We start from the raw sequence: 16101 nt of genomic DNA, 5'->3' as shown, positions 1-16101 counted from the left end.
ATAATCACGGTTAGACCCCAAAATTTAGGAATGTAAATCCTGCGGTAACTCGGTAAGTCGGTAGAAATTGCTGTAAAATAGAGAATCAGTTGGAGCTGGAGAAGAAAAGGAGGGTAAAGCTTTGATTTTTGTTTCCTTATAAGAGCAACTCCAACAAGATTTTTGTTTCCTTATATAATACAGAAATTATGGGGAAGCTATTGGAGTTGCTCTAAGTCTCTATCATCTGTATTATTTTTCTTAAAATAAGGGCTGATGCGGCAATCTTCGAGCCTGGATTAATGAAACAGTTGAATACAATGGAAGGGGACAGAGCCTAAACCCCAAATTATAATAAACGTCGAGAGAATATCATGAATAATAGTATGAGTCTCCACTACAACCAACTAGCAAAGAGTATCATATCGACAACTTCATTTGCTTTACAAAGACGGTGAAATATCGGAAAGATAAAGTAGGGATGGCCTCAATACTAAACCAGGCTTTTTTACTCAAATATTTGCTTAACCGACTTTCGTTGGTATAAAAACTTTCAAACCGTTATCGATCGGACTATCGGTAACCGAGATTTCGGTTTGGTTGTGGCCTGAAATCAACGATAATTTCAGTGTGGTTGACAACAGAGCTCATGGCTATGGCCGTAGCACATCACATCAAAGCAACCATTGACTCACATGGGCATATTCTTCTTCCTCCTCTATCGAAGATTCAGATATGAATCATCTAACGTTGGAGATGAGGATGATTTGATGATGCTGATGATGGAGAAAAGTAGGAGAGGAAGGAAAAAGAAGAAATAAGAAGAAGAGGAAGATGAAAGAACTGGAAGAAAGAAATGGAAGAAGAATCGGGTGGAATTAATATGAAGGGCTAAATACAAATTACTACCCTGTAGTTTGGGTCCAAAATCAATTCAGTCCCTGAACTTCTAATTTCATCAAAAACACCCATGCACTTTTAGTTTTGATATAATAGGTCCAATTTGTTAGTTTTCCTACAATTGAGTTATTTAACTTGTTAACGTGGCTCATATATGGCCTATGTTTTTTGATGTGGTGTCGAGGTGGCCTGCATAGTCAATTTAGGAGTGAGTCCTACTATTAAAAATAAGGATTAAATTATGTTTAGTCCCTGTACTTTGTCCCTCTCATCGTTTCAGTCCCTGACATTCTAATTTAATTTAAAAACTCTCTGACCTCACAATTTCCCTCCAATAGGTCCCTCTTGCGTCAAATTAAGAGTTGGCCTTAGGTGAAATGTCCAATATACCCCTTTGTTATTTCTTTTTCTTTTTTCCTTTTTAATTTCTTTTTTTCTTTTTCCTTTTTAATTTCTTTTCTCCTTTTTTATTTTTCATTTTTCCTTTTTAATTTCTTTTTTTTCCTTTTTTCTTTTTTCTTTTTCCTTTTTAATGACCATCGTATATATCCTGCTGCATCGGTAGTGCCACATCCGCGAACCAATCCAGATCGACCCGAAACCCCAATTCTTGTTCTCCACGCCGGCGGCCCTTTTTTTTTCTTTTTTCTTTTTCCTTTTTAATGACCATCGTATCCTGCTGCATTGGTAGCGCCACGTCTGCGAACCAATCCATATCGACCCGAAACCCCAATTATTGTTCTCCACACCGGCGGCCATTTTTCTTTTCCATCACTATTCGTCTTCTTCACTTCTGGGTTTGGTCAACTTGGCCCTCAAAAACCATCATTTCAACCAGACCCAAAATCCAAATCACCATTTTGAGCAAGACCCAAAAACCTCAGGGTCTGAAAAAATGGTAGTTTTCAGTAGAAAGTTTCCAAATTGAGGCTTGATGTGGAGAGATAAAGTGAGATTTGAGTGGGAGAAAGAGAAGTAGGCTGTGAAAACAAGAGGGGAGTGGTTTAGCGGCGAATTTCTGAGCTGATTGGAATCTGCTTGTGTTTGGGAGATGGCTTCAGAGAAGGTGAAGAAGTGATCGATCAGCTCCTAGCCTCTTGCTTTTGCTCGATGTCCATCTCTGCACCGCCAAGCTAGGTCTTTGCTGGGTTTGGTTTCAATTTGGGGAGAGAAACAGATGGGTTGTGGAGTTTGATCGGAATGGGATTGGTGGGTTGAGGAAGGAGAAAGTAGGCAAAACGAAAAGGAAAAAAAGAAAAAAAGAAATTAAAAAGGAACAAGAAAAAAAGAAGAAAAAGCAAAAAAGAAATTAAAAGGGAAAAAAAGAAAAAAAAAGGAAAAAAAATTAAAAAGGAACAATAAAAAAAGAAGAAAAAGCAAAAAAGAAATTAAAAAGAAAAAATAAAAAAAGGAAAAAAAGAAATTAAAAAGGAAAAAAATGAAATTAAAAAGGAAAAAGAAAAAAAAAGGAGAAAAAGAAATTAAAAAGGAAAAAGAAATAACAGAGGGGTATATTGGACATTTCACCTAAGGCCAACTCCTACTTTGACGCGTGAGAGACCAATCAGACGGAAATTTTGACGTTAGGAACTTTTCAGATTAATTGAGAATGTCAGGGACTGAAACGAAAAAAGGGTCATAGTACAGGGACTAAACATAATTTAATCCTAAAAATAAATAGTTTTTCAATAAATAATCCAATTATAACTTGAACCCATAACAAAATATTAACGAATTGGACCTATTAGATCAAAATTGAAAGTGCAAGGGTGTTTTTGATGAAATTAGAAGTCCAGTGACTGAATTGATTTTGGACCTAAATCACAGGGTAATAACCAGTATTTAGCCCTAATATGAAAGATAAGGAGGAGGAAAGAAATGGGAGAAGAATAATGAGGGCTGAATTTTTGTTTTGTTTAATTCTATCACATAAGAAGTAATAAATTTTAATTTTGTAGTATATATATTGAGAAGAACAATTCTCAGGTTCACCCCTTGGGGTGAAGCGGCATATTCACTCTCTCTTATGATTAACGCATAATAACTTTTTAATTTTCTAATCCAACAATTCAAGTTGTATAATGTAATACAAAGATTAGTTCTGTAAAAAATCATTCAAATTGAAGACCTTTTAATTATTCATTTATATGAAATACATGGACGGTTCATCATAATAGCAGTAAGTGTTGTTAGAACCGTCCATTTATTTGATTCAATTAGATAATTAAACGATTTCCGATTCAATTGATTTTTTACAGAGATGATCTTTAAATGCTAATTTAAGATATGGACCGTTGAATTATAAATTTATTAAGTAAAAGTGAGTTAATCAATAAAAGGGGTGAATATGCTTGTTCACCCAGGGGTGAACCTAAGAATTGTTCTATTGAGAATAGCTCGTGCTCTAGTGGTTGAGAGCAGAGCTTATGTGTAAGGATTAAGGTTGCAATCCTGCATCTTACCAAATTTTATCTATTTTATATATTATTCGGTATGTATACGTACATACGGCCAGTACAGTATATCGAGGGTATGCAAATCTTCATACCGTAACTGAGCCGAAAATACAATTCGGTACGACTTAGAGCCGAAAATCGGTAGGTCGAAATATACGGCCCATTTCGGTATAGAGCGATTTGAAATTTAGCTGGTTTGGCCGAATCGGCCCAAATTGCCAGCCCTAAGATAAAGCAATGCCATAAAACCAATAAAATAGCTTACCTAATATGTTGATGACGAAAATAAATCCAACGCCACGACATTTTGATCTTAACAATAGAAAGTTGTGTTCATTTAGCAATAGAACTAACTCGCTGATTCACTGGGGCAAACAAGGCAAACGAGATGCACCTGGCCCGACTCGTCCTACTATACTAATGTAAGGACTTATTATTACAATCATAAAACTAAACAATAGTAAATAAAGGTAATAAAAGAACAACAACCTAGTAGAGGCCAATGGAATACTCCCAGGCCCAAGATTTAGTCCAATCAACAAAGAGGCCAAACCTGCACGACCAAACTCTATGCCGCCCTTGCATCTTCCGCATCGTTGCAACACCACCACCGTTACTCCTCCACTACTGCCCAACCTCCACCAACTTCACACCAGAACAACCCTCACACCAGCGTACGTTGCTAGCAATCGCTTTCAGGACGAGACGACAATCACAAGTTGATGTTAACCACTCAAAGAACTATTGGAGCTGGGCCACCACCAGCCATGCACCCTAAACCCTAAAGAGGCCAAATCTGCATGACCAATCTACGCCGCCCTTGCACCTTCCCTATCATCGCAACACCACCACCGTTACTCCTTTACTACCGCCCACCCCCACAAATTTCACGCCACAACAACCCTCACACCAGCATACGATGCCAACCATTGCTTGCATGACGAGACGACAATCATAAGTCGATGTTAACCACCCAAAGAACGACTGTAGCCATACCACCACCATGATCATAGGGTGGCACCGATCTTTTGCAACAGTAAACAACATCCTAGTCCTCTCGACCCACCTAGCAACGGTAGTTCCAACAGGCGCATCAGATCGAACACTAGTCCTCGGTGCATCAAATCGCAGCAGATCAAAACGGGTTTGATGTAAGTTGGGTATATATAACCTCCCTACGACTACTCTTAGACCACTACGGGCACTTCGAGAACACCAAAACAACATGAGGACATAAGTCCCCATATCATCCCGTCAGACGACAACTCCCCAAGGATGCGCCGCCAGATGGAGTATCAAAAGCTTTTGAAACGCAGCAGACACTAAGGTTTTTTCTAGAGAGAGTTTCTTTGAGTCAACTATACTATCTTTTTTTTTTTTTTTGAAAGAAGGGCAGGGCGGCTGCCCTCAAGCCTTGATTAATGAAACTGCTGAATACAAGGTGGGGACATGGAGCCTAACTCTCTGATTATAATAAGCATCTAGAGAACATCCCGAAATAATATCAAAAGTCTCTACAAAATACATGTATTCAAACAAGCATCAATTAGCAAATAGTGCACTACTGGCTACTCTATTTACTTTGACAGAGCGGTGACATACCGGAAATATAACTCGATTAATTACAACGAAACATAATTACCAAAATCACATTTTACCCACTATGTTGCCGCCGGAAAATAAATCCGATGACACTTAGTCTCATCCTGCCATTAGGAGGCTGCACCCATTTAATAATGGATCGTTGCCTCGCTAGGCCAGACAAGGCACTTAGAGTGCATACACAGGCATGTAGCCCGGCTAACTCTACAAAATATATGTAGGGACTTATTTCATGCCAAAAGCGAGACAAAACTAACAAACTTAAACAAATAAAACTAAAACAAAAATTAAAATTACCAACCCAATATGACAAGAGTAAAACCCCAGGCCCAGGATAGGCCCAACATCGGACAATGGCCAATAGGGCCCAAACCTTGATTCCAGCCTAATACGACTTGGGCACAGTCGGCTTAGCCACCATCGCGTCTCCTAGACCAGCGCACCGCCGCCTCTTTCGGACCTCGACTGTCGTCGACCCACTATCTCCGTCACATTCTGGCAGATCGTCTCCTCCACCACCACAACCCCAAACCACGAGGGTCTAATACGAGGAACTGCCATCTCCAACAGAGACCCAGTACCAAGCCTCTCATCGACGCCTACAGCTACACGATTCGACCGGATCCACCCACAAACCCAAGCTCTAGATCGAATGCGAACAACGTCGGCCATGCAATCGGTCACCTCCTTCAACCACGAACCGTCCTTCTGTGCCTCCGCCACTTTCAACTGGAACCTAGGCAAGATCAAACCTCTCAGCCACAAACTCCGATTACCAGACCTACCTCCTACACCAACATCCCGTCCGGCTGCACTCGACGAACGTCGGCGAGGCTAGAGGCCTGAGCCCAAGCCGCGGCACAGCCGGACGAGAACCATTAAAACCAGCGACAAGTTTTCTAGAGTTTAGGCGCGTGGAGAGTGTACAAGTTGAAAAAGTCCATCTATACTATCTTTAAGAGAAAAAAGCTTACTCACTATAATTGAATTTTTTTCCTTTTATACCCACAAAATATTAAATATTTCTAAGAGTGCTTCTATTCAAACGTCCAAATTAGGTATTTGGACCTCACTATCAATTTTTTTACATGAAACTTTCTATTTTGCCATTTATTTTTTTAGTTTTTATGTATTTATTCTTCATTCTCTATGTTGAGGTACGAATCCGCTGAGGGTTAATTCCTCGATGCTATAATACTTCTCTCGGTTGAACTCTACGATCCGCTGAAATCTACTAAGAAAACAGAGTAGTTAGGAGGACGATCGGAGTTTTCCGGTCATTGCTCCTCCGACGCTCAAGTTAGAGAACATTGAGGCGGGAAAGTGAGAGAGAGAGAGTTGGAGTCAGAGTTCGAGGTTCGAGGTTACCGCAAATGAGGGATGCTTCTCTATTTATAGAATAATCAACTGGTTCTCCAGATAATACATCCTCTGCACACTTGAAGTCCAAGACTTTTGATGGTAACCGATTAATCAAGTAACACGCATGGTTAGCATCTACCCAAAACATGTTCGATAATCCTGCATGCCTCTTTCATTCTCCAAGAGAGTTTTGTTCATCCTTTTAGCATCCCTGTTTTGTTGGGGATTCTCCTTTACCGTGAAGTGTCTTGCAATTTTTTCATCCTTGCAAAATTGTCAGAATAATTTTATCCTATATTCACCGCCACCGTTACTTCTGAAATACTTGATTTTTCTGCTTGTTAGACTTTCTACTTCTGTTTTCCACTCCTAGGAATTGGTGAAAACCTCAGATTTCTTCCTCATGAAGTAGACCCAAATCTTTCTCGAAAATCATCTAAAAGAGTACTTGAAGCCTCCTGTAGACCTTGCTAGTGCTGGGCTCCATACATTTGAGTCCAGCAATCCTTTACTTTTGTTCTCAACTTAGGCATATCATGAGCCAATATCACAACAAAACCCTTCGCTATAACACAAATTTGTGGGTAAATTTCACTTTTTCAGGTCTTTATTTGTATGCTTTAGCAACTTAAGTAGAAGCGCATTTTGGAACTATGTACCAAACAAAAAGATGAGACGTCAAGCTGCCATACAACAACGGATGGTTACTTGACTCTTTCTGGCCGCACATTCTCTGTAGTTTGCTAATTATGAGTACATAAATGTTTAGAGAATAAACGTTTGAAACATTATCTTAGTACACCTGTCTGAAAAACTAAAAAAAAATTGCAGAACCCCATTTTTAGGGTTAAGCTCATCGGCAATGTACATACGCCATATTACTGGGCATATTCAGCTAAGACTTGAGGGCACCTCTGGTCACCCAAAGGCCTCGCCGGTGTGACCTCTGGGAACATCGAAAGCCAGAATTCCACCTGAGCCAGCCTCAAGCAGGGCAACACCCTGACACGCGCGCACCCAACATGACCCCTCAGAGAGGGTCCGAAAGGCACAAAATACATCGAAGATAAGGTACAAACCAACCTCAGCTCACTTATAATCAGTCGCATATGACAGACTTAAGCATCCCTCCCTCATTCCCTTAATACATTGACTGACTTAAGCATCAGAGGAGCGAAGATCGTGCAAACAGGCTCCCTCTTGACACTTAGACATTATATTTGATAGGTGACAGAAACACATGCCTCACTAAATCAACTGAGACTCCAAACCCACATCCCCGTTAGCTAGACCAGGCAACCCTCAGTTCTAGGCATTAACAGGCAATGTGAGCTCAAAGTGGCATCCCGTTTCCTCCACCTATTGCCAAATTGCCTTTTAGTTATCTTACGAATGTTTTACCTGAATAACTGGTGCAACCATTTTCCTCCGCCACTCAAAATATGTGCCAGAAGACGAGTAAAGAAGAAAATTCTTGCAAATTTCAGTAAAATGAGAAAATAATGATCATGTTGTATCAGGAGCATGACCTGGCCATCATGTTTCTCATTCCAAAAATCAGGAGCCCATATAATACAAATTTCTCAATGGTCAGAAAGAACAATATGAGATACAATAGATGAGATACAATATGAATAACCATGCAAAGGCTATCATAACCCTTGCTGTGCACATTGGCCACAAATTTTGCTAGCTGTTTCCAGATGTGGAGACTTCAGCACTGCAAACTGGGCAGACCTGCAATCACAGAATAATAATCACTACAGTATCTTTGACATGGAAGTCCTCTACAAGTCCCCACCTTTTTCTTTTTTTTTTTGTTGAGAAAAAAGGCATCTCCTTAATTCAACAACATCAAGCAGTAGTAGTACAAAGTGATGGTAATTGGCAACCCCACTACAGCAAAAGGGGTGCCCAAAGAGTAAATTAAATATGTTATTTTATGCTGAATTTTTAAATTAATTTTACTGTATAACTTCCAGGCAGAAAAATAAATGATAATACAATAAAAAACTAGAAATAGAATTAGAAATAAAACCAAAGCCCTAACATCAGCACCAGAATTCAATAACATACAAAAATGATTTATCTCCACCAAAAGTAATTGCATCCCTTATCCAAAAGCATGCCTACCCAGTACCCAATGACAGAAAAAGAATGATAAACTCAAAGAGTAGGGTTTTCTTCACGTCCTGGATAATATCTCGGTACATATATACTTCTCATATAATAACTATATGAGGCTTATTTTCTTACAACATGCACTTTGATTGATCTACCATTTCCCAAACTTTCATTTAACACTTAACCTCAGCCCTGCAAATTGACTTAGCAGAATTATGTCAATACACATCCCAAATCTGGCAATAAAGCTAGAAGGTTTGATGTAGGAAAACATAGGGGTATATGTGTTTAAGGACTTAGAGGGTAGAGTTTACAGTTGTAGCGAGTGGGGTAAATGGGATTGTGATCAAAAGCCTGGGATTGAAGGGAAAGGAAAGGGGAAATTGATAAATCTGGAATCATACCAGAGGAGTTCTTGGCATCGCACCAAATTCTTGGAATCACACAAAGACTTCTCACGGATCACTCGAGAGGAAACTGTTTATAACAAAACAAATCAATCTCTTCACTCGGATTTTCAGAAGTACATAGAGGCTCTTTTATAAAGCTATAGAAGACACTAAAACAAAACCAACATTAAAGATAGAGAAAACACTAGAACAGACCAAACATTAAATGCCCCACTAATGACTTCTAGGAAGCCTAACAGTTAATGCCTTAGGAAAACTAAACTTGACCAAAAAAAACCCTGGAAAAACAACAAGAAAACCCATAAAAACTCTAAAAGGCAGAAGTGAGCTCTTCATTCTCCATTAAGGTTACTTTCCCTTACTTTGGGGATAAATTGGGACTTCGATGAATAACAAAGTGCAGGGTGGAAGATACCCTAATATGCAGATTTCATCACCTTGAAGCAACTACAATTTTAATAGCGTAGAACTATTTGGCAGTGATTTCTACTATTTGGTGTCAAATAATGCTCATAAAAGTAAAACTGGGGAAATTATCTATAGGAATGCCAGCCACCATCCCCATTTACCTTTCTCGTTCAGTCTTCCCCACTCAGCTGCCATATGTATTCTAATTTAATTCTGATGTTTTGAAACACACAACTTTCTTTCCCCTAATTTTCCCCAACTAATAAAATTAAACACTATTTCTCATCGTCAAAACCCTTCGTCCTTTTCATCTTTTCTTCTCTAACCCTTAAAGACTCATTTGAAGGGTAGTGGTCACCAGGTCACCAAGAAATTAATGGTCACCAGGTGACCAAGAAATTAATGGTCACCTACCACTGGATTTAAATTCACTCGTTGTGATTAAAACACTTAAACTACTTTCATTAAATCTCAACCTTTGAATCTAAATCCAATGGTAGGTGACCATAAATTTCATGGTCACTGGGGACCAAGTGAACATCTCTGCTTATTTGAACAGCCCAAAAGTTTTCCACTTGCATCTAAATTTGATAAATGTCAAATCTAGAAGAAGGGTTAGCCTACAGAATCAAATTCGATAAATGCCAAACTGAGTAACAGTTCTTATATCTAAAACAACCCAAAAGAGCTAGTTGAATGAATTTTAAGGAGAAAATTAACAACAAGTATAGGTCAGTGGCACTCAAAACAAAAATCTACCAATTTGTTTAACAAATCTGAGCCATAGATTTACAAAAGCAGCAGTCTTTTTCTTGTAAACCACTTCCTTTGGTAGAAAAGTAGTTTTTGCATAACTCTGACAAGCTCTTATAGACCCAAGCAAAAGGCAAAGGTAACTGAGTGTCATTACTTGATAACAGAAAGTATTAAGAATAGAAAAATAAATACAAAATCTCCAAGTAAATATTTTAGATAAGAGATATGGGAAAACTATAATCTTTTCAAAAGGAACTAACCAAATACAAATTCCAGTCATGAATTAAATTAAGAACTGAGACAACTATGAAGTGGCAGTGCATAAAGCAACCTTTCAAAGCTTACCTTGTTTATTGTCAACCAATTATTTATGCAATCAGAATGATAAGAGTGTTTGCAAGAAAGTACTGTCAAGTTTTCACCATCCTCATAATCTAACCGACAAATGACACACCTGAAACAGTACTGCAAAATAAGAAACAAACAAAGCTTCCATAAAAGCGCGTAAAACTAAGTAACATGTGCTTACGACTCATTGCTTCCATTCTGATCGCTCCCCATCTTGTAGCTTACTGAAGGCAATGAAGCAATTGTATCAGCAGAAAGCCCTCTGCTCTCTGTTCCAACAACTTCACCCAATGCAAGTAACTCCTGAGATAGTTAAGTAAGGTTCACATAACAGGACAAAAACAAATACAAAAATGCAAGCAATAGAATCCAGAGCCAGCTTACCTCATACGAAAGCTCATCTGGGTCAACCTCCTCCCATGCATCCTACAATCCAACAGTTGGTGAGATGCATATTTTTTATTTTTAAACAGATAAAGATTCTTTAAGTACATGGACAAACTAGAGGATGAGCAATCCATATCCAAAACCTAACACAAAACAAATTTCAGAACGTAGATTCAATGCAGTGCAAAGCTTCCAATAATCGCAATGTACTGGAATTTCCATTTTAAACAAGAAAAACTCTTAGATCAAATCTTGTGAATATGAAGGCAAGCATAGTCCCATAGATATGGATTAATCAACAAAAAAGAAATTATTGGGCGTGAAACAAAAAAATTGTGGAAGACATTATTTGGTGATAATGCACTACAATCTTGAAAAATAGAACAGTAATTTAAAAGATGCATAATAAAACCAGCTAAAATACCAAGGTCCTATTCACATTTACTTATTTTGCAGAGATAAGAAAACTTACAGTCAGAACTTGTAAGTTATATACTAAGAAAATGCATTTCCAAATTCTTCACACACACACAAAAAAAAAAAAGAGCGTTTTGAAATTACAAAATAAAAGAGCACATCAGCTTCTTAATCCTATTACATTCACCTGGACAGAAACTCATTATGTCCACATTTTAGTTGAACCAAGATAATCGAATTAGAGTTGAAGAACACCGTTAGTCAATTTGTACATTCACATGAGTCAAATTGGAGTTCAAGACAATCTTCTGTTCATTATTCCTGTGTTTTTTTTCTTTTTCTTTTCTTTAAATAGAGAGGGAAGCTGACGATGAGAATGAGAAGAGATATGAGATAAAAGGAGAAAGGAGTAAGAAAGCATAAAACTTTTGTCAAAATAAAAACCAGTAACAATTACAATAATCTTTAGTGTTAATTCTATCTATTCTCTTCTCTTCCTCAGTCTTCTCTTTTCTCTTCTATATCTCTAATTTCTTTATCATCTCTTCAATTTTTTATAACCAAATGGGTCCGAAGTTTTCACTACTTCATCTTGCATTAGAAAGGAATCCTATATGACTCCTGAGAAGTAAAGGAAGAGCTTGTGGTGATCCATACTGTTCAAAGAAAACAATGATCTTTGGTACATGAAAAGAAAGATGCTGCAACTTAGGACAAAGTATAAATTAGGGAGCTTTGAATATGTGAAATGTCAAAAAAAAAAAAAAAACGATGAGTTTATTGAAATTTCTTATGTTTACAAAATAATATATACGCTAATCTGGTTGTGTGAATGGGTCACACAATGTAAAAACCTCTAGCTTAAAAAGAAACAAGGTTCAGATGAGCAGAATACAATACCTGAGAGTTACCTCCCTGATCCTCAGTGTCCTCAGCTTCACCTGACAACATAAGAAGATACCAGAAGCATAAACTATTACAACAGTTCAAGGATTTCAAAAGCGATAAAATAAAAGGCACTATAAAATTTACAGCGGTAACAAGCACTCACGGTCATCAATTGCAAGGGCCATCAGTCTAGCTGCCATATCTCTATCTTCAGCATCCTGCAGGGCTCTTGCATATGCCTCATCACTTGAAAAAACAGCAGGGTCATATACGACACTGGGGTTATGATCGTCTCCAGCGTCATCATGAGCGTGCACATCAAATGCATCTTCTTCATCATTGTCAGCATCAGTCCCATCATATTGCTCCTCATCATCATTTCCGTCAGTATCATCATGAAAATCATCCTCATCATCATGCACATAACTTCCAGCTTCCCAACTGCCATAATCACTCCCTTCATTGTTCATCCGCAGCATCATGTATGCCCTTTCCTACTTAGAATCCAATCAAAGCTGATTAGAACTCAGGCCATAAGCAGAACAAAAATGTTGAGAAAACAAGGATTGACCAAGGAAAGACATGCGCAATTTAAACAATGGCTATTCATAACATAAAACCAAGGCTCTTCCAATGGTTGAGAAAACAAGAATGTTATGAAAGGTCGAACATTACACCTTAGGCTGAACCATTCACTACTAATAAACAGCCTAGCTGACAAACAAGTTGGATATCAACTATGAAGTCTCTGACACACTCCCAATTCGTAAGGAACAAACACGTATCACAGGCGGGACATAAATTTGTAAGGAACCCTGAAGATAATATCAGTTTTGATATCCATAACCTGATTAAGCGGAACCTTCCCATTCAGATTCTACTGTGTTTTTGATTATAACAAACTTCCTAAGCAACCAAAGGTAACCTCATAAAAAATTGAGAGACCATCATGGAAAAGATAAGGAAACAACAAAAGAGAGTTCAGGGACCTGTTCTTGGAGAGTTCGAGCAAGAGCAAGGTCAGCATCGACCTGACTGAGATTAGTGAAGGGAGTTCTTGAGGACTGCGGGGCATTAGGTGAAGGAGGCTCCGCCAATTGCGTAGTTACTTCTTCTTCTTTTTCTTCTTCTCCGCAACGATTAAGAGTAGGGTTCTCTTCTTGTTCTTGTTCGCTAAGGTTGTTGCTGGGGTTAGGTTTGAGTCCACCGTTAGGGACCAATTTCGCGTTGTGGTTCTCCATTGAAATTGGAAGAAACTGAATAAGAAAATTGAATCACAGAATATTTCAGAAAGATTATTTCGAGGATGTTGAAGAAAGATCGGACTAGATATATGATTATCTGATCTAATGATCTAGGTCCTCAAACTCTTGTCTCTCTCCAGGAGCTTTCTCGATTTTCTCCCACGAATATATATTTTTTCTCCTATAATTATAATCCTGTTTAAGTAAAATATTATTCTGTATCTAGCCCAAACTCTAGCTTACTTGACTTAGTGGTAATAGAGTTTAATAGATTCATATTCAATGTATGATTATCTTTCTTTGTATGATTCAGACTATAATGCATAGAATCCTCAATATAAAGAGGCCCCTATTATTAATGAGAATACACAACGATTTTCTTTCAATTCTTGTTTCTCTAAAACACGTTATCAGCACGAAGCCCTAACTCTGAAAACCCTAATTTCGTAGCCTTCATATTCCAGAATCCACCACCTCACATATCGAAGCCCTAGTCCCAAGGAGCCCAGAACCGGCGGCGGAACCACCGAAACCGGCTAGAATCGACATGAACCGGCCGTCGGAAAATCCGAACCGGCCCCTGCCTTGCCTTGTGCCTGCCCTGCCGAGACATGACGAGAAGCTGCCGAGACCTGCCGACAGCCCCGCACAAGCCTCTGCCGAGACCTGCCGACAGCCCCGCACAGGCCCCTGCCGAGCCCTGCGTGCCTGCTGCCGACATCTGCCGACAGCCCCTGCACAGCCTCCGCAACAGCCCCACACAGCCCAGCCTAGCTCTGACCACCTGCTTCCGGCCACCTTCAACAACTTTTCCGGTCAAGATTTCCGGCATTTTTTCAAGGTAAACTTTTCTAAAAGTTTCCGTTTTTGAAGTTTTTCATTATTTTCTTCTTTTTATCGGGGACTTGCAACCTCCCTTCTTCTACGTACAGACCAAAAGCCGAACTGTGGGGGTTCGTGCTCACTCAAAGCTTGGAGCTTGTAGAGTCCTCCAAACTTAGAGTTTATTGAGAAGAAAACGATCGACCACATACATCGTTGTTTCGATCTAATCCAAAACCCCTATTGGAATCGGATTTTCTTGGAAGCGACTACATTCAGAAAATCCCCAATTTCTTAGAAGCGACTACGCTCAGAAATTTTATAGTTTTTCGTGGTAACCTTTTCCGCTCCGAAACTAACCCTAATCTTGTGTTGTTTTTCAGGATGAGTAACCTGAACAAGTTGAACTTTGTTCCACTGGAGACAACTAGTGCAGGATACCATAGGTGGGTCCGAGATGTGCGTCAACATCTTAAGGCTGATGGACTTCTGGAAACCATCCAAGAGCCAAGTCAGGACGTGCTTACTCCTCAACAAGCTGTTGCTTTTGAAGCAAATAGAGCTACGAGAGAGGCAAATGAAGCTAAAGCCATCATTCTCATGACAAGGCACATGAATGACGCCCTCCAAAGTGAATAACTCAATGAGGAAAACCCCAGAAAACTATGGGTGGAACTTGAGCAGCGATTTGATATCGTTCGTGACCCCCTGCTTCCTAATTTCGAAGTGAGATGGTATAGCCTCCGCTTCTGTGATTTCAAGTCTGTACTTGATTATAACTCGGAAGCCCTTTGTATCAAGTCTGTTGGTATACACATACCTCCTAGGCACAAGTATCGGAAGCACAAGACTCGTATAACCAATACACAAGCGAGGTAATTAAGCTCCTAGCCGAGGGCCCCGATACCCCTCAAGGCGATATCAGGAACCCCGAGCGTCTCACACCGAAAGAAACGGAACCAAGCTCCCACAAATTTGCTACATTAAGGTCATCTCCAACAACCCAAAGAGGTAACTGTTTACTATCAGTTTCCATTATCCTTATCTTATAACGATACTGACTTAGGCATCGGAGCGTTGAAGGCCGGCACACCCTGTCTTCCCTCTGACCTCCGTCTGTTTTGTAGATAAGCGAGACTGATAGCGATAGTAGAAGACCGATACACCCCATGTTTAGCTGGATCCGATCCCCTGCGAGACAGCTGAAACATTTGGCGCTAGAAGGACTCCCCTCGCTCCTTGCTGGCAGGACAACACATCCATGGCTACCAGTATCTCCGATAACGACGATTCGCGAGGTCCAGCGCACTCTCGAGTTCCAAAGCCCGAATGCCGAGTCTCGCTCAGTCATGACCACCGATCCAACCACCGAGCTAGAGATAGCGATGCGCAACCTCATGGAGACACGCGCACAGGTCGAGGCCGAGCGCGCAGTAGCTATGGCGGCTCGCCGGGAGGTCGAAAATATGACACACCAGAATCGCATCCTCCGAGAGGCACTCCAGGGGCGAGTCACGCATAACGAAGCATTGGACAGAGCCCATCAGCAGGAGACCCCGATACCAGCTATCGGTGGTGTCCCGTGTAACGTCCCGAACCTAAATTTACCCGTTTATTAGTCATTTGGACGGTAAACGACAACTACTTTCACTTTTACTGTCGTTTCTGTACTTTTAGTGGCCCTAAAAGTCAACTTTTTGTTCGGATTAGAATTTGAGAAAAGTTTCTTCACGAAAGTTGTAGAGGATGTTAAACCGAGCGCGTGCATATGTGGTTCGTAAAAATCGGAGCTCATATGCGAAAGTTATAGGCGAAAAAGGAAAAGTACTGTTCATAGTAAGTTTCTATAAAAAGGGAAAAATCACTGTGGTAAGTTTCCAATTTTGGAAACTTACCGGGCTCTCTCTCTCTCTCTTCTCCCCCGATCCCTTCTCCTCCGGTTCGGGGTTTTTTTTCGAATTTTCGGCATAACTTCCGATTCCGGCCACCTGACGGCGT

At 39.8% G+C, this 16101-nt stretch overlaps 1 protein-coding gene across 1 annotated transcript; it reads right to left on the bottom strand.

Annotated features, from left to right (window-relative positions):
• Positions 1–7758: 7758 nt before the first annotated feature.
• LOC133707787 (E3 ubiquitin ligase BIG BROTHER-related-like) lies at positions 7759–13451 on the bottom strand. Its single transcript, XM_062133276.1, has 7 exons — positions 13027–13451; positions 12201–12531; positions 12050–12090; positions 10730–10771; positions 10527–10648; positions 10343–10451; positions 7759–8036 (listed from the first exon to the last, which is right to left on the bottom strand). Exons 1-7 carry the CDS (start codon positions 13276–13278, stop codon positions 7989–7991), a joined length of 945 nt encoding a protein of 314 aa, XP_061989260.1. The 5' UTR covers positions 13279–13451; the 3' UTR covers positions 7759–7988.
• Between the last annotated feature and the right edge of the window lie 2650 nt (positions 13452–16101).

The sequence above is a fragment of the Rosa rugosa genome, chromosome 1, assembly GCF_958449725.1.
Source record: "Rosa rugosa chromosome 1, drRosRugo1.1, whole genome shotgun sequence".
Lineage (NCBI taxonomy): Eukaryota > Viridiplantae > Streptophyta > Magnoliopsida > Rosales > Rosaceae > Rosa > Rosa rugosa.
This window is presented reverse-complemented; position numbering and strand designations above follow the sequence as displayed.